Raw genomic sequence first — 18,945 nt, 5'->3', positions numbered from 1 at the left:
GAGAATATTTTTGTGATTCATCTAAGCTGGTTTTTGTATCAGTATTTTGCTGAGTAGTATTCCATTCTATGAACTCACAATTTTAGTCCATCTGTTAAACCTTTGGATTATTTCCACTTTTTGTCCATCAGAAAGGGAGCAACTCTGAAAGTTCATGTACAAGTCTTTATGTAGACATGTTCCCCTTTCTCTTTTCATGATCATTTTTTGACAGGGGACCACAAATTTTGTTAATGGACAATAAGCCAATTTGAAGCCAGCTGGCTGCCGGGCCTCTGCCTTCGAGGTCCCTCCCACCCTCCCACCACTCGGGCTTTACAGCCTTTACCTCTGCCCCACCCCCCATCAGTCTGAGACCAGGACCACCAGCCTGCAGTCCAGAGGGCCAGGCCAGTAAAAGCTGCCTGTGTACAGGAGGCTAACCTGCCCCAGGTCCTCCTGCACCACCCCCCTCCCCTGGAGTGGTGGGGCAGAATCTGTCAATTTGACAGACTGGTTTCTAGGATTAGGTCACAGTCACCTGGAATTAAGCAGGAGCACCTGGGAGGCTTCTGCCCATCAGCTGAGCCCTTCAGAAGGACCTGGCCCTTAGGTGGGGCACTTGAGCTTCCAAGAGCTGAGGACAGCCTCTGGGTGACCGGGTCCTACAAGCCTGAGGATAGCTAAAACCCACCAGGAGGGATCCCTTGCCGGGACTGGAGACTGGAGATAGGAACGTGGACGGGGCAGAGGCCTTCAACTGTGAAACCAGAGGACAGTGGCCAGCTCACCGCACCCGGGCTGCAGACCAACGGAGACAGGTGGATGGGCATCGTTTTAGGCCTAGGATTTGGGGAACAGGCTTTGTTGCCGAGCTGAATCAGGTGTGGAGAAGCCAGCAGCTTCCCCCCCACCTGTCACCTGACTGTCTCGGGAAGAAAGGGACACTGCTGCACACCTACCTCAGGAACGAAGACAACAACTATCAAGAACAGGCCTGGCCCCCCCCCTTTAGACAGGAAATCAGGGTCCTCCCCCACTGCCACAGGATGAGCGAGCTGCGGCCCTACATGGGGACTTAACAGGGGGACCCGTGTGGCTGAGGCCGTGGTCCTGGGGTGTCTGTGAGGCACAGCAGCTGCTTTTCCAACTTTATTTAGAAAAACAAATCCAGGTCCCGGTGCCCCCACACCCTCCCCCACCCCAGCCATAATTTAAATAACTTAGAGACAGAGTTGGGGGTCAGTGTTGGGAAGGGGGAGGTGGGGAGGGCTGGAGAAGAGCCACTACAGCCGCCGCAGCGCCCGCTTCTTGTCCGTCTTTTTCTTGGCTGCCAGCTTCTTGTCCCGCTCACCCGCGTGCTTCTTGGCCATGGGGCCATCGGCTCCTCCAGGACCCCCGGGAGCCAGGGGGTCAGCAGAGGGGGCTGCGCCCGCACCCGGGGCCCGGCCGGCCTCTGCGCTGCTGGGCCCGCTGGCGCCCCCGTGGATCTCCGTGAGCAGGCGGGCTCGGGCGGCGTACTCCTCGTAGTTCTCCAGGAGCAGGCGGCCAGCCTCCTCGTTGAGGGCAGACTCGGGGTTAGGGTGGATCAGCAGGCACTTGATGGTCTGCGGGCAGAGGACCAAGGTCAGGGGGCTGGGCCTCGTGGCCTCCACACCGGCTGCTCCCTGTTCCCGATGCTGTCCCCCAACAAGACGCTGGACCAGCTCACACCTGTGTCCCCTGTGATCGAGGCCCGGACTGGAGAGGGAAGGGACTTGCCCGAGGTCACTCAGGAAGCAAGGGAGACAACTTAGGAACTCACACCTGGGCCTGCTGGGACTCCAGGGCTGTTCATCTCTCAACATAAACAGGACACATAAAAACCCAGGGCTGTCACCAGAGGTACCAAGGAAGAGCCAGACTCCGGTGGGCGGGCCGGACCGAGAAAGGCATCAGGGTGTAAATAAAGGGACCTGGCCCGTGAGGAACATCCAGAGGGAAGTGTAGGAAGGGAGCCGATCCCCACACCCCTTTAAGTGGGGGGTAAACCGAAGCCAGACGTGCACGGGCTCCGTGAAGGGGTGGAGCGAGACCAGCCACAGTGGGGTCTGTCCCAACCCCCCTTTTGGCCACTATGAAAGGGAGCCTGCAGGGCCCTAACCGTGCCTCAAGCAGGGGACACGACCCTTCTGGCCTGTAAACAAGGACAAGAACAGGTGGTCCCCTGGCTGCTGTGACAGGCAAGGCACATGGCCCGGCAAACACCACTGATGCTGAGCAGGGACCCAGGACCACACCCAATTCTAAGCTCTGGCCCCACACCCACAGGCTCCTCAGGGGCTCCCTCACGGCTGGGGCCAGACCCAAGGCTCCTAGGGATCATCGGGGACACAGAGTCACTCTGTGAGCTCACCTCCAGAGTCCCTGGCAGCCGCTGCAGACACGACCGGGAGAGGAGGACAAAGTACGATTACCTTGGAGCTCCATCCTCCCCAAGTGCCCAGCAGGAAACTCCGCGTCCCCACCCCTACCATCTGCCCCAGGGCTCCAGAGCAATTCCATTTTCAAAAAAATGTGTTTTCTGAAGTAGCCCCCATGCCCAACATGGGGCTGGAACTCACGACCCCAAGGTTAAGAGTCACAATCCTACCGACTGAGCCAGCCAGGTGCCCCTCAGAAACCTTTTGTAAGCCTTGAGTGGGGTGGGGAGGCAGCATGTGACCTAAATGCCTTAGTCGCCGTGGAGATGGGTGTCTCCACCTGGGCTCAGTGGACACAGAGTCCGAATCACCCTCTGTGAGGCCGCAGAGCAGCACGAGCGCCTGGGCTTCCCACTCGATGCGACAAGTAAGAGTCCCCTACCACACACCGTCCCTGGTGGAGCAGAGTTGCTCCTGGTGGAAACGACAAGTTTGAGCTACGGCAGTGACGGCTGTACAAATTCTGTGACTCCCGCGTAACCAATGAACTGTATGGTCCAGGAATTTCATACTGTAAATTATAACTTGAAACCAACCCCCCCCCCGCCCCCGCCCGATGCCTGACTTGCTCCATCAGGAAAGTGTCCCATTACACAAACCCCTTGCGCGTTCCACGCACAGCAAAGGTACACCAGGCACGGCACAACCTGTACAACCACGCTCAGTGGGTCAAGCACTGCCAAGCCTTCCAGAATTTTCCAGCTGGAAACTTGGACTTTTACACAGAAGCCCCTAATAACTTCAGAGTTTATTTAAAAAAAGAAAGAATGCACCACAGCCCAGGCGCCACTGGGATGTCCAGGAGGGGGGAGCCCCCCGCCAAGAACTCACCAGCAGCACATGCCGGATGCCCAGCTCCGCTGTCCAGTCCCTTTTGAGCACGTTGACGCAGATCTCACCGTTGGCGCCCACGTTGGGGTGGAAAATCTTGGTCAGGAAGTAGCCCTTGGGCGGGGAGGCGGGAAAGTCCTTCCCCAGCAGGAGCTTCATGCGGAACAGGCCTCCGGCGTAAGGGGTCCCCTCTGGAGTGCAGGAGGGGGCCGGGTCAGGACGCCCAGTCTCCAGTCTGGCTGCGAGCCCAGTGCCCTGCCGCCACCCCCCCTACCCCCCCCAAGACCGAGGCTTTCGTGAGAGTGGAGTGAGGCTCAGCTCCCTGCCTCAGGGTGATGGCCCTGACCTGGTGCTGGTAGCCACCCCCGGACGCCTCCTCTCTCCTTCCCGAGGGCAGACGCTCCCACCCACAGATCTTCTAGGAAGCAGGAAGATCTCTGAAGGCCCGCAGGCAAATGATGGGACTGTTGTCAACTCCAGGTCTGCCCGCCAGCCTGCCTCAGTGAAAGGTTCTCGTCCACCCACTTGCTCATTGACACACACACACACACACACACACACACACACACACACACACACGAGGGAGCGGTTCTGTGCCCACTGTTGTTCCTCGTACCCCAATCCCCACATCCCTCAGTGGTAGCCTGGCGACTGACGTCTAGGCGCCCTCCTGCACCTGACCCCGCCTCTAGGGTCACCTCTTTCCCGAAGCCAGCGGTTAATAGTTTCCTGACCGCCCTGCCCCCTCCCTGTCAAAGGAACACTGCAGCCATCACATCTTTGAACCCACCAATGGCTTCCTTTCCCAACTCCTTACAGACTCTTCTGCTCCCTGAAAGCTCCATCAGTCTCTTCTCTGTCCCTACAAAGTACCCACGGCGCCTGCCTTGGAACCCGGCCTATCACCATCGAGCACTGCGTGATAATAACCCAGAAGTCTTCCCTGACGCCCTCCCCACTGTCCCATGCGCGGCCAAGTCCTTCACCACGCGCTCTCGCAACCTCTTGTGTCACTGTGTAGAAGCAGCACACTAATTCACTGCACGGTTAAACGATCACACATAATCACCTGGTTATTACTGTTCCCTCTTGCAACACCGTGTCCGGCTAGTTCCCTGCTCTGTCCCGTGGGTCCCGGACATGACAGCAAGGAGTCTGCGGTCATCCGGCCCACCCTCCAGGCCCCAGAGAACCCCTACCTGACAAGCCTGCTACAGCCCCCGTTAGATGCTCTCACCACCTTGCAGGAAACATGTACACGGTCAGTGGATGTGGTGTCCGGCCCTGCAAGCCGTGAGCGCCAAGTCAGAGGGCTCCCTGGTCCACCACTGCGTCCCCAGCACCCGGCACAGTCCAACTTGTAACTGGAGCTTCCTATTGTTCTAGTTCTGCTTTTTCGGTTTGTTTGTTTTCTAGATGCCACGTATAAGTGAAATCACGTGGAAACGGTCTTTCTTTCCGACCCATTCTCCTACTCAAGAGGAACCCACAAGCACACTCCTCCTGCCCACACTCACCAGGGCCCTCGATGGTGACCTGCAGGTCAGTGAGGTCTTCCTCGTTGGGGAACACCTTGATGCCATCAGGCGGGTCAGCAGTCAGCGTGGTCACCTCCTTATACACCAGGCGAATGATGTGGGGGGCAGGTTCTCCACATTGGAGTTCTGGACACAGAAGAGAAGGGGTGGGTAGCTGGCGGAGCCGGGGCTTCCTGGATCTAAGGATGCAGTGGCCACCCTGGTGTTGATCCCGCAGTCCCCAGGTCCCCCACCCAGCATGCTCCAGATGGCCGTCCAAAGCTGACCTCCCACTAGAAATGGGGACGGGCCTTCCAAGGGGCTTGTGGATGGTTCTGCCTTCTCCAGAGGCCCCCAAGTCTTGCTCACAGTCAGGCATGGTCCCCAGTGTTTCGGGGTACGCCCGAGGCCTACCCTGGTCCCCCTCCCTACCTAACCTTGGTGAAACCATCTTCGAAACCCCAGCTCGGGCCTGGAGATGGAGGCGGAGCGTCCTTGCTCCCGGAACACCCACGGGCGAGCCACAAAGCCCCAGAGCCCTCTCCGGGACTCAGCCGGGCCTTCCCCTCTGGGGAACCTGCGGGCCGCGCAGGTTCCGCTCCTGCCCCGCCTCCAGGAGGGCCCGCGGGCCCATCCCAGGCCCGGGACCCCAGACGGGCCCCCCGATACCCCAGTGAGTCCGCGAGAGGCTCCTGAGACCCCGCCTCCTCCTCCAGGGGGGCCCCTGACCGCCCCTCCCGGGCCTGGCCTCCGCGCTCACCATGACTGTGGCCGGCCGGGGGCGGGTCCCCCCGGCCCCCTTCCTGCGCTCTGCGGGCCGCCGGCTGGGGCGGGGGGCCCAACTGCTGCCGCTGCGGCCCTAGGGAGGCCCCGGCAGCTCCGCTCCACTCCCCGCTGCCTCCGACGCCCGCCGCGCTGAGCGCCTAGAACTCTTCCTGCCCCGAGCGCCCAGCCGCACTGAGCCGGTCGCGCGCGCACCGCCGCCCTTTTGTAGCCGTCCGTAGGCCACACCCCCCCCCCGCGGCCCCGGAGCGCCGCGCCTCGACCCGTGACGTCACCGCGCAAGGTCCTCGGCGTTCGGGGCGCTCGCTCCCTTCCCGCAAGCTGCGGGCAGAAGCAGGAGAAGTTGGGGAGGGGGACGCGCGGCAGGTCGGCCAATGGGGACGCACGGGGGTCGTAATGGGGTCCCCGGAGAATGGGGGCTCTGAGGCGGGAGAGTAGAGAAGGAGAGGAAGCGAGAGGCAACGCGACCGCTCATTGGGCCGTTTGAATGAGACGCCTCCTCCGCCCGGCGTACGCGCGCGTGCCCTGACGCCCAGGAAATCGCGCACGCGAGTAACGGTCGGCCGCGGAGCCGGGGAGGGGCATGGGAGGGCGGGACTCGGGGGGTTTAAACGGATGACGGAAGGCTCCGTGGCCAATGGGGACACGTAATGGTGGAATGGCGTCACGGGGCTCGTAAGCGCCAGTCCTTGATGGAGAAGGCGGTGCCAGGGGGGCGGGAAGGAGTGGAGAGTAACCAATGGGAACCTTGTCTAGGTCGGGCCAAGCCGTTCGTAGCCAACGAAGTTCGTCGGTTTTGTATATGCAAATTAGGTGTGCGCGGCCGTCCGCGCCCGCTCCTCAGCCCGCGGTGGGGATGGGCGCTGGGAGTCGGCTGCATTTTTCTACGAGGCGCCATTTTGTGCGGGCACTGCCCCGTGACCCGTGTCGTGTGTCGCGGGCGGGGCAGGAGCAGGTTGCACGGCCTTGAGGGCTTGGCCGTCTGTGGCCTGTGACTCTGGCCAGGTGGCAATCACGACGTCGGGTTTCTGTTTCCCCACGCGGGAAGCGGGCGCAGGGCTCCCTCGGGATGTGCCGGAAGGAGGTCGGGGCCTGGCGCTGCCCGCCAGTGGTCCTCGGGTCTCCACCCGGTAGCCCCGCGGCGGTGTCCCCGTGTCCCCGACGGACCTCGCCACCCTGCAGCCCCGCGCCGGGGAATGGTGTCCCCTTGTCCTCGCCGTGTCCCGGGCACCGGCCTCGGCCTCCCATCCCTGCCCGCCACGTGTCCCGGGAAGACCCCTGAGCCGCCTCCCTCGTGCATGCGGCCCGAGCTCCAGCAGCAGGGACCCCACTGTTGTGCTCCGTAAGCACCCACGGAGGATCCGCCGCGTACTGGCGAGCCCCACCTGGTCCTCAGTACCAGCCAGCCGGTTGCAGGGGACTCTGACCCGAGGGGCGCTCAAGGACACTGAGGGAAGAAGCAGGGGCCTCGCCCAGGTTCCCCCCACCCCCCCAAGCAGAGACAAGGTCGAGGTGGTATGGTAGTCAAGCCCGGCCCTGCTGCAAGGATGTATCCAAAAGACACAACCGTGCCGATAGTGACGGTCACGATGCAGCCCCTGCGAGCTGTGCGCCAGGCACTGCCCTCGTTCCATTGCAGGCGGCAACCCTGTCGGGTGGAAGCACGATGTGCACGCACGAAGCTTTTGGAATAGGCGGAGGGTAACAAGGGGCAAAACCCCTGGCGGCGTGGGGCTGACGCTCTCCTGGGGGTGCCAGGCAGGCAAGCAAATATATAACGTGCTGTGGGAGTGTGATAAAGACCGGAGGAGGGAATATCAGGGCCTGCGCTGGGAGGGCGGGGGAGACAGGGAGTGATGGGGTGGGGGGAACCTTTAGAGAAAGGGAAGAGGCAGGTCTCGGGTCCAGGCCGCAGTGAGCAGAACACTGTGTTCTTTCCTTCGATCAAGGAGGAGCCGCGGGAGGCTCTGAGCCGAGCGCGACTCCGTCTGACTTCCAGTCGAGAACAGAGAGGCCGAGGAGGAGGTGCTGGCAGCCATGGAGGTGGGGATGAAGACCGTGCTGAGCAGGTTTGTGGCAGTCGGGGTGGGTCGGGGGGTTGGGGTTCCGTGAAAGTCAACAGGACCTGCTGTGGGGGAGAGGGAGGGGTCGCCTACCCCCTGAACGGTCATCTTGAAATTGAGGTCAGCAGACCTTTTCAGAAAAGGCTTTCAGCTTTGTGGACCGTGGGTCTCTGTCTCAACCCACTGCTCAGCCCTGCTTTAGTGGCCTCGCCAACATGAAGAGGAAGGGTGGCCGTGTTCCGCTTAGGCTTTGTTTACAAGAACAGGTAGTGGCCCGAGTGGCCCTTGGGTAGGTCCTTGTTTACCATCCCCTGGAATCCCAATCCCAACAGGCACTGTCCCTGCTGGAAACTTCGCAGGACCCTTCTGCCCCGCTACATTTTGACTAGACCCCAAGCTTCCAACAGCACACTCCCCAAAGCCCCCTGGGCTGCCTTTCTGTTGGTCCCTGGTATCTGCCAAGCTGTCTGACCTGAGAACACTTGGGCGTGGGTCCCTTGTACCTGGAGAACTTTCCACTGCCTTGCTTGCTGGCATACTCCACCCTCTTTGATCCCGGTCTGTCGAAATTTGTCATTTCTTGATCACTTAGGACGTGTTTATTGCTGTCACCGCTGATTAGGTGAGCTCCAGGAGATCAGGGACTCTGTCCTCAGCCCCCAGCAGGATGCTGACAAGTCAGGGGTGTTCATTCACTCAGCAGGTGTTTGCTGAGCACCTAGTGTGTGCCGGGGACCATTCTGGGTGCTTAGGGTACCTCAGGAAACAGACAAAGATCTTTGCCCAAGTGGGGTTTGCTGTAGTGGGCCAGGGCAGACATAAAACAGTCCAATAAATTCGTAAGACTTGGAGTATGTAGAAGGAACAAGAACCGTGGACAAAGAAAGAAGCACAGGAAGGGGCTCGGGGCACTAGGTCCTGCGAATGTTAAGCTAGGTGGCCAGGGTAGGCCTCGGCAAGCAGGTGTCATTTGAACCCGGGTCGGAAGGAAGGCGAGAAGTGAGCTATAGGCTTATCAGAGAAGAGCATTCCAGGCAGCAGCGGGAACAGCTGGAACATCTAAGGAACTGCATGGAGGCCAGTGTGGCTGGAAGGTAGGGAGGAGTGCGGGGTGGGGGGAGATGAGGTTGGGGTGGGAGGTCTCATGCAGGGCCTTCCAAGCCATGGTTAGAACTCTGCCCCTTTCTCTGAGGTAGTAGGGAGCCACTGCAGGGTTTTGAGCAGAGCAGTGCTGTGGTCTGACTCGGGTGTTTGCAGGTTACTTGACTGCTGGGTGGAGAAAAGAATGAACAGCCCTGCCTCCCTGCCAGGGAGGAGACCGTTGCAGATCCTGAGAAGGGACTGTGGTGGCAGGGAAATGATCTGTAAGTGGCCAGTAAGCATGTGACAAAAATGCTCAACAGCATTAGCCATGTGGGAAATGCCACCTAAAACCACAATGGGATCCCAATTTACACCACCAGGGTGGCAGTTATAAAAAAAGTCAGCCTATAGCAAGTGTTGGAGAGGGTGTGGACAAATTGGAACTCTTTTTTTTTTTTTTAATGTTTATTAATCTTGAGAGAAAGAGAGAGTACAAACAGGGGAGGGCAGAGAGGGAGAGAGAGAATCCCAAGCAGGCTCCATGCACTGTCAGCACAGAGCCCAGCGTGGGGCTTGATCCCTTGAACTGTGAGATCACGACCTGAGTTGAGGTCAAGAGTTGGACCCTCAGGATGCCTGAGTGGCTCAGTTGGTTAAGTGTCCTACTGAGGTCATGATCTCACGGTTCGTGGGTTCGAGCCCCATGTTAGGCTCTGTGCTGACAGTTCGGAGCCTGGAGCCTGTCGTGGATTCTGTGACTCCCTCTCTGTCTGCCCCTCCCCTGCTCACGCTCTGTCTCTCTTTCAAAAATAAGTAACCATTAAAAAAAAATTTAAAAAGAGTCAGACACTTAACTAACCAAGCCACCCAGGTGCCCCAAGAGATCAGAACTCTCACACATGGCTGGTGGGAATGATAAATGGTACCACTGGTTTGGAAAACATTCTGGCAATCCCTCAGATGTAAATACAGCTACCGTGTGAACCCATGGTTCTGATTATTACTCCAGATAATTGAAAACAGACGTTTGCGCAAAAAGTCACACTTAGGTGTTGCCAACGGCATTATTCACGATGACCAAAAGGTGGAAAAACCCAGAAGTTCATCAGCTGAGGAATGGCCACACCAGCTGTGGTGCCTCCCATACAATGGGCTGTTCTATGGCCACAGAAAGAATGAAATTCCTGCACATGCTCCAAGATGGAGAAAACTCAGATGCCTCATGCTCAGGGAAAGAAGCTAAAGCGGTGGCCTTGGCAGTTGGAGAGAAGAGGACAGATTGGAGAATTAGTCGGGAGGTGGCCTAGTGATGGCCCTGAGTCAGTTTGGGAGAGGTGGGGAAGGGTGGGCATAGGGTGCCTTCCCTTTGCTAAATACTGGTGACCCGGAAGCTTACTCTTTTTTTTTTGTTTGTTTGTTTTATTTTTGAGAGAGACAGAGCACGGGGGAGGGGCAGGGAGAGGGGGACAGAGGATCCGAAGCTAACTCTGTGCTGACAGCAGAGAGCCCCATGCAGGGCTCGAACTCACAAGCCCCGAGATCATGACCTGAGCCAAAGTCGGAAGCTCAAACCGAGTGAGCCACACAGGCGCCCCGGCCCAGAAACGTCTTCTGCATTGAAACCCAGGTTGTCCCTTCAGCCTGAATTCTAGCCTCACAAATCGATTTTCATTTCTCCTGTTTGTTTGTATTACATGATGAGAGAAGTAGGTTCTGGGGGGAGCTCGCATGGCTACTGAGGTGCAGGAAGGAAAGACGGGAGGTGCAGCTCTTGTCCTCCCCCCCACTCACGCACACCCCCTCGGCTACCCCTGTGAGCACCCCGGGGGTCCCGGAGCGGCTGTGCTCACATCTGTGTGCGCACGTCCACACACACCTGCCCTGGGGGGGGTGGGTGTGCCCTGCTCCTCGGGAAGAGCGCCCACACTTTCTAGCACTCTCCGACCCGTGAGCGTTTACTCCAGGTCCAGTCCTTGGCTACAAGCTGCAGGGAGCACACGTGAGCATTTACCTTTGGGCACTGTCCTGAGCTTTCCTGAGGGAGAAGCGCCTAGAAGTGGCCCTTGTTTGGATCCTCACCACCATCAGGACCTGACCTGTTTAACAAGTGTTTTACTGTTGTTGTTGTTGTTGTTGTTGTTGTTGTTTTTAACGTTTATTTATTTTTGAGAGAGCGTGTGAGCGCAAGTGAGTGGAGGAGGGGCATTGAGAGAGAGAGACAGACAGACAGACAGACAGAATCTGAAGCAGGCTCCAGGCTCTGAGCTGTCAGCACAGAGTCCGTCATGGGGCTTGAACTCACAAACCGTGAGATCATGACCTGAGCCGAAGTCGGACGCTCGAGTGTCTGAGCCACCCAGGCTCCCTAACAAGTGATGTTTCTTTTTTCTTTTTCTTTCGTAAGCACCATCCGTTTGCCAAGCGCTGTTCTACGTGCTTGGGACAGATCCAAGAGCAGGACAGGAGACAAAACCCTGCCTTCCCGGGGCTTTCGTTGTAGGGGAGATAGGTAGTAAACACCAAGCACAAAACCCAGGTGTTCAGCTGTCCTGGTTTGCGCAAGACACAGGACTTTCGGTGCTAAAACTGGGAAAGTCTCGGGCTAGTACGTAAGGAAGGTTGATGGTGTGAAATGGTACTAATTACTGAGAAATCAGAGCAGGGTAAGGAGTATTGGGAATGCCGTGGGAGGGCATTTTAGGCAGGGTGGCCACGGTGGACTTTCTTGAGAAGGAGGCGTTTGAGTACAGGCTTAATGGCGGTGAGGGAGCAAGTTTTGTGGAAATGTGGAGAAAGCCGTTCCGGGCAGGGGTGCAGCCGACGTCGATGTCCTGATTCAGGAATGAGCCTGGATATCGGCGATCTTCAAAATGCATGATCGATCGCGGGCAGACCACGGTGCTTTCCCCTTCAGCCCTGTCTCCTTTCCTCCCGGTGTGGCTGAGCATTTTCCATGTGTAAATACCCCCATCTTCATTTCTGAGGCCACCGTCTGTGGTGGTCAGCAGGTCCTCTGCCCCTGGGGGGCTTCAAACCTCTAAGCACTTGGCCGTCTGCGGTTGACTCAGTAGGTGATTAACAACACCGCGTGCCCTTGTGTCCCAAGAGCAGGAGTTCGAGCTCTCCTGGGTGGGAGGGACCTTCACTGATTGGAAGGATGCCCCGAAATGGATCAGGCAATGGACACGCTGGTAATGACCCGCTTCTTCCGCCGGCTATTCCAGGCACTAGAAACCCTAGAAAGCAGTGCAGACGTCACGTTGGCTGAAAACACACTTCCGTGCACCAGGGCCTTCCTTTAGTGGCTGTAAAACCAGTACCTCTGCTGCACACCCAGACCAAGCAGGGTAATGATCAGTGCCGGTGAGGACGGAGGCAGAGAGATGTTCGCACATCCACGGACCCGGCAGGACTTCTGAGGCTGCAGCGTGGCATTTGAGTAGCAAATGTGTAAAACACACCACCGTGCAACTCAGACATTCGTCTCCTGGGAGCTCATCCTAGGAAACGAGAAGCGAACGCACCAAGCGGTTTGTGAAAGATGTTCCTCCAAGCATTGTTTACAGTAATGGAAAAGGGGAAGAACCCAAACGTTGTGTGGGTACGGACGGGAGTCTGTCACTTCCATGTGCCATTGAGAGTCCTGGTGAATTTGTTGTTGGAATCAGTGGTGTCTCACAGAGTCTGACGGGGGTACTGAATCCTGTTCCCCTGGAATGATCGTGTGCAAATGCTAAGTAATAAATGCCAGAGGAATGGTGAAATTAGAAAATTATCATTCGGCAGACACCACAGTAAGAATCACCCAGATTCTAGGCAAGAGAATCACCCAGGGAGGCTTGAACCAGCAGGTACAAGTTCAAGGGAGGCTTGAACCAGCAGGGGGAACAAGTCCGAGGGCCCTCAGGCAGGGTACTTCCTGTTTGCCGAGGGGGAAACAGCCCCTCCTCGGTGCCCCGGCCAAGTGGTCCAAGCTAACAGCAGCAGTCCCAGCTGGTGGCCAGCACAGGCTGTCCCCATGGTGATGTGCCAAGAGGTTGGTGTCACCGCTGAATCTCCTGCCGGACGTGCACAGCCTGGGCCTATTCATGAGGAGACCTCGGACCGGGTGCAGGGACATCCTGCAAAAGAGCCATCCTGGACTCCTGAAAAGCATCAATGGCGTGAAAAAGACAGAGGGACTGATCAAACTAGAGGAGCCTCAAGAGACAATCACATGCAATAGCTCGTCCCCAGACAGCAGGGACTGCAAAGAAACTGCTCCAAAGCAGGGTTGGGACAGTCGGTGAAACCGGAACATGGGCTTCATCAGCGTGAAGTGCTTGGTTTCGGTCCCTGTGCTGTGGATGTGGAAGAGAACGTCCTTGTTCTCCAGAAATGCCCCTTCGCGACAAAAGGGTATGACGTGCACAACTCACCCTCACGTACCTTGGAGAAGAAAAAAAAGGTGTTTATATGGAAAGAGAATCCCGAAGCAGTGTGTTGCAACGTTAACAACTGGTGAATGGGCGAAGGGTGTACAGGTGTTCTCTGACTTATTCTGGTAGCTGTTGAGCAAGTTTGAAATTATTTCAAAACCCGAAGTTAATGGTGGCAGAGGGGAAGGCACATGGACACGGCGTCTGGTGTAGATTTCAGGAGCTCGCAGGCCCTCCCTGTCAAACGGGTTAAGAATAGTCTCGTGGGAGCTGTATTTATTGACACAGCGGAGTTGCAGACTGAGCAAGTGTTAGGCTACGAAGGCAGAAATGCTCACGTCAGACCATAGCCTTGACTTGCCCATCCAAAGCACAGTGTGTGTCGATCGGATTGTTCTTTTCTGGGTGGAACACAAGTGAAGAAGGCGACTGGACTGGCACATGGAGGCCGTGTCCAATGAAAAGTACGTGCCTTTAAGCCCTGGCCTTGCAACTCATTGTGGTCACTCTGCAGGGCCAAGGAGTGAGACTGGGACCTCCCATCTTGCAGTCCCTCCTGGGCACACGCTCAGCGAGGGGAATGCCAGTCAAAGCTGGCACCGTTTACATTTAAATTTATATTTGATTTTAGGGGCGCCTGGCTGGCTCCGTCGGTCGAGCGTCCAACTCGATTTCAGCTCCGGTCATGATCTCACAGTTTGTGAGTTCGAGCCCTGCGTCGGGCTCCCCACTGACACAAAAATTCAGAAGCACAAAAGAGGATATGTCGAAAAGCCTCTAGGCACCCATCCCCCCCCCCCCCCCCCCCCCCCCCCCCCCCGCCACAGGCAACCTGTAACAGCCAGAGTGGACTACACTGTGCTGCAGTAACAAGTAGCCCCCAAACCCCCATTGTTAAAGGAACAGGGTTTATTTCCCACTCACACTGCATGTCCATCGAGGCTTGGCTGAAGTCGCTATTTGGGGCCCTGGCTGATCTGTCTTGGATGCAGGCCCACAGAGTAGGCATCACCTGAAACATTGCCAGTGGGGAAAGGAAGAGTGTGGGGATCTGTCTGCACATGGGCTCTCGGAAGCTTCTACCTACCTCTGTTCCTACTTCAAGCATATCACGTGGGAACATCTGATCTCAAGGGGACAGGGGAGTACTGTCCTTCTGTGTCCCTATGGGGAGAATTGTCGCGTGCTCAGGGAACCCATACTTGGATGCGCAGCATGGTCACCTCTCCCCCACCCCCTCCAGTTATCTGCAGACAAAGACGCCAATGAGAAGAGGTGGTTTCTAAGAATATGCAGACAACCCTTGTGCTCACCAGGTGACACATTTAACGAGGGAGCATAACACCAAGATTCGAGTGCACTGCACGCGTCCCTCCTGCCCCACTAATCTACAGCCAAACAAACCTGACTAGGTGAGCTCTGGCCAGTGCTGAACAGTTGACCACACGGAAGGGGATGAGGCTTTCTCCAAAGCAGATCACACTGTCCCTCCAGCAAGCTAGGAGTGACCACTTCCCCACAAGGACAGTGCGATGGTTAGATTTCATGTCCACTTTGCCAGCCTACCATTCCCATTTGCTGGGTCAAACCCCAGTCCAGATGTTGCTGTGAGGTATTTTGTAGATGTGATTAATGTCTAGTATCCGTTGACTTCAAGATCACATGGGTGGGCCTCACTCAATCAGTTGAAGGCCATAAGACCAAAGATAAAGTATCTCAGAGAAGAAGAATTTTGTGTCAAGGCTGTAACATGGAAAGCCTGCCTGAATTTCCAGCCTTTGACCTGCCTCACAGACTTTGGATTTGCCAACCCCACAATCACAGGAAGCAGTTCCTTAAAATGAATACACACACACACACACACACACACACACACACACACACACACACACACACAGTCTTATTGGCTCCAGTTTTCTGGAGAACCCTGACTAATCAAGTAAAATCTAAAATTTGGGAAACGGGCTCCTGGGTGGCTCAGTTGTTTAAGTGTCTGACTTCGGCTCAGGTCATGATCTCCTGGTTTGTGAGTTTGGGCCCCATGTCAGGCTCTGTGCTGACATCTCAGAGCCTGGAGCCTGCTTCGGATTCTGTGTCTCCCTCTCTGTCTGCCCCTCCCTCGCTTACACTCTCTCAAAAAATAAATAAATGTTAAAATTTGGGAAACAAATGCACCAGAGAGGGAGGGATTTTCTTTTCCTTTTTAATAAAGGATTTTATTTTTAAGTAATCTCTGCACCCAACATGGGGCTCAAACTCACAACCCCGAGATCAAGTGTCACACACTCCCCAGGAAGTGTGTTATCTTCGAGATGAAATTAGGCTTCCCAGGAAGGGGTTATCTTTGAGATAAAATCAATACTGGAATGAACCGCACACACAATCCACCCCCAGAGGCATGTGCAAAGGAGCCCTTCAATGTAAGATGGAAGTCTACGATTCATGAACAAACACTTTGGTGCCCCTAGGGGACAGGTGTCCTAAAGTTCATAAAGCCTTGCAGGCACCTACTCTCCCCAGTGTGGCTTACTGTCAGCTCTTGTCCTCATTATGCAAATATTTTAATGCACTGGGGGAAAAATCCTTCCTTGTTATCACAAAAACTGGTAATTGAATGAACCGTGCCATGTAACACCCCCTGTTATGGCTTGAATTGTGTCTCCCCCTCCCCCCAGAATAGAGACATTGAAGTCCTTCCTAATCTCCAGGACCAGTGAAGGTGACCTCTTTTGGGAGTAGGGTCTTTACAGATGATCGGGTTTAGAAGTCACTGAGGATGGGCCCTATTCCAACATAACTGGTTGTCCTTAGAAAATGGGGAAGTTTGTACCCAGAGACAGAAAAGTACAGAGGGAAGATGATGTGAGTGTAGAGTGCCAGCTGTTGCCAGCAAGCCACCAAAAGCTAGGAGAGCGGCACAGCACCAGTTCTGCTCTGCCTCAGAAGGAACCAACATGAGACCCTTTGCTCGCAGACCTGCAGCCTGCAGAACCAGGAGGTGGCACATTTCTGTTGGGTGAGCTGCTCGGTTCAGCGGCCCCAGCAAACCAACAGCACGGAGCACCCCGCTTCCGCCAGACTCAGCCAAAGGCCTCAGGTAGAAGGAGGTGCAAGCACATGCTTAAATGCACAGAGGGAAGAGGCTTTCTTTGGAAGAAACCGAGGACTTTTCAAGGTGCTGTACCGGTCCCTCCCACACCCAGCTCCTTTCTTGGTGACACATTTGGGGGGGGGGGGGGCAGCCCTGACCACCTCTATGGACTCTTAGATGCCCACCCCCGCCTCGGCCAGTGACACAAACGCAGAGGTGGAAACCCATTTCTTCTCGACAGTAAACCTTGAGACTGGGGCTCAGGAAACATCTGTTTATTCCAAAAAATACCAAGTTACCACTCCACCGCTGTCCTCACCAAGGAACTGGGGGGGAGGGGGGTCTGGTGTAGAGCCCGGGAGGGGCAGGGATAAAAAGCTGTCCAGCACTGTCTGGTCCAGAATTGTTTGGCTTCTCTCTGCACCCCTCCTCTTGCCCCCTCCACCAGAAGTGGGGGGTGGGGGAAATGTGTGAGTGTGCGCGCATGCGCATTTATCGGGGGCGGAAGACTCAGATGGCGAGGTCCCGGCTCCGGAAGCATCGAGGGTGATCGGGCAGGGCAGGGCTGCTTCCTCACCCCCTTGAGACCTCTCCCCACTATGGCTTATTTGAGATAAGAGGTCAAGGCCCCGAGGTCAGGCGGCCTGTGGCAGAATGAGTGCGGGGAAGGGGGAATGAGATTCCTGGAATCCAGGCCAGGAGAGAGCAAGTTGAGGTGTGTGGGGGCGAGTACAAAAGCTGAAAGATCCCAAATCCCCAAATTCTGGGGGCTGGAGAAAGCTGAGTGCTCAGTGGGGAAGGTGAGCAGAGGGTCTGCAAGGGGGGCAGGTGCCCAAGCTGGCTCCTTTCTTGGGAAGTCACAGTCTGCCTGAGGGGCACTGGGCGCGGTGAGGCCCTAGGAGGGATTGGAGGAACCCAGAGGAGCAGCCATAAGCATGGAGTCAAAAAACTGGCACTGGGGCCCAGGTAGATGGGGGTGGCTCCCCAGTTCCCTCGGTGTGGTGGGAGCTGAGGGCCAGTTCTCTGCCCCAGGCTCCTGACAGGAAGGGATGAGCTGAGGTGCCAGTTTTGGGCGGGGGGGGGGGGGGGGGGGGGGGGGAGGGAGACAAGAGGGAGAGGGACGGCCCAGAGAAGGGAGAAGAGGCCCCCTCGCCTTGCCTTGGGGGCTGGGGAGGGGGTATGTAGCCCTTTAAAAGTGGGGGAATGGCCGCCCCCCTGCAACATGGCTATATACAAAGGGAATTGGGGCAGATTGTGCATTGGGTGTTGAGGAATCCCCAAAACCCCTGGAGGCTCCCTGGTGTGTGAGGGGGAGGGAGGGGGAGAACACTACCTCTCCGTCGTCTTGAGATGATGCAGATCACCACCCCACCATGGCACTGGCAGTGGCTGTGGCCCTCAGGATGGGCCTGCTCCACGATCAGGCCAGCAGAAGACATGATTGAAGGCCCCAGAGGGGCCACAGCTGCCCACCCAGCCCATGGGGTCAAGTCTGGCCCAAGCCAATGGAGTGCTGTTTTGGATAGGGGTCCAGGTAACAGGGGCAGTGATATCACCTGAGACCTGTAAAGCCCCCCCCCCCCCACACACACTCCCTGGTGATGATAAAAGGTATTTGTGTTGACCCTGTCACCGATGAGATGGTTGGGTGAAGGGCTGTGAGTTACCAGGAGGGGCCTGGATGCCCTCACCGGGGGGGTGATGGGGTCTGGCCAAGACCAGGTCTGTGGCGGGGTTGATGCAGGCATCAGCTTAAGTCAGGGGAGAGGCAGTGACATCATTAAAAAGGGGCAGACTAAGGATGATGTCATCAGAGGGGTCCTCACCTTACTCCATTTTTGAGGGAATAGGAAAATGGTGTGTTATTGTGCTAGTTCCCCTTACGGGAACGATTATAGGTGCCGTGGGACCCCAGAACACAACTGAAATGCAGCCATTGTCGTGCTTGGCCCTCAAGATGATGGATCCTGGAAGATGACGATGCATATGGTTGAAGTGGATCCTAGTAAATGATGACATATTTGGGTGTCATGGATCCTAGGAGATGATGATGCTATGGTTATGGTGGGTCCTGGGAGGTGATGACACCATGGTGGGAGTGGATCCTGGGGGGTCATGACCCCATTAGCTCTCATGGGTCCTGGGGGGTGATGACACCATGGTGGGAGTGGATCCTGGGGGGTCATGACCCCATTAGCTCTCATGGGTCCTGGGAGGTGATGACACCATGGTGGGAGTCGGTCCTGGGGGGTCATGACCCCATTAGCTCTCATGGGTCCTGGGAGGTGATGACATCACGGTTGAAATGGATCTTGGGGGGTGATGACTCCATTAGCGCTCATGGATCCCAGGAGGTGATAACCCCATGGTTGAAATGGATCCTGGGAGGTGATGACATCATGGTTGAAGTGGATCCTGGGAGGTGATGATAGCATTGGCTTTCATGGGTCCTAGGAAGTGATGACACCACAGTTGTCAGGGACTATGGGAAATGGTGGCATCATCAGTGCTAGTGGATCCTGGTAGAGGATGCTACCATCAGCCATTGAGGATTCTGGAAGGTAATGACATAATATGTCATGATGGGTCCTAGGAGATGATACAATGGTTGTGGTAGATCCTGGGAGATGGACACCGTAGGTCATAGGGAATCCTGGGAAATGATGTCATCATCAGACATGGTTAGCATTTGACCCCAGGTACAATGCCATCATGAGT

The 18,945-nt window shown here is 56.5% G+C and overlaps 1 protein-coding gene across 1 annotated transcript; it reads right to left on the bottom strand.

Annotated features, from left to right (window-relative positions):
* Nucleotides 1-1,123: 1,123 nt before the first annotated feature.
* On the bottom strand, nucleotides 1,124-17,666 carry UBE2S (ubiquitin conjugating enzyme E2 S). Its single transcript, XM_042969993.1, has 7 exons — nucleotides 17,561-17,666; nucleotides 13,011-13,101; nucleotides 5,801-5,993; nucleotides 5,550-5,712; nucleotides 4,790-4,936; nucleotides 3,273-3,463; nucleotides 1,124-1,586 (listed from the first exon to the last, which is right to left on the bottom strand). Exons 1-7 carry the CDS (start codon nucleotides 17,664-17,666, stop codon nucleotides 1,266-1,268), a joined length of 1,212 nt encoding a protein of 403 aa, XP_042825927.1. The 3' UTR covers nucleotides 1,124-1,265.
* Between the last annotated feature and the right edge of the window lie 1,279 nt (nucleotides 17,667-18,945).

The sequence above is a fragment of the Panthera tigris genome, chromosome E2 (genome assembly GCF_018350195.1).
Source record: "Panthera tigris isolate Pti1 chromosome E2, P.tigris_Pti1_mat1.1, whole genome shotgun sequence".
Taxonomy (NCBI): domain Eukaryota; kingdom Metazoa; phylum Chordata; class Mammalia; order Carnivora; family Felidae; genus Panthera; species Panthera tigris.
This window is presented reverse-complemented; position numbering and strand designations above follow the sequence as displayed.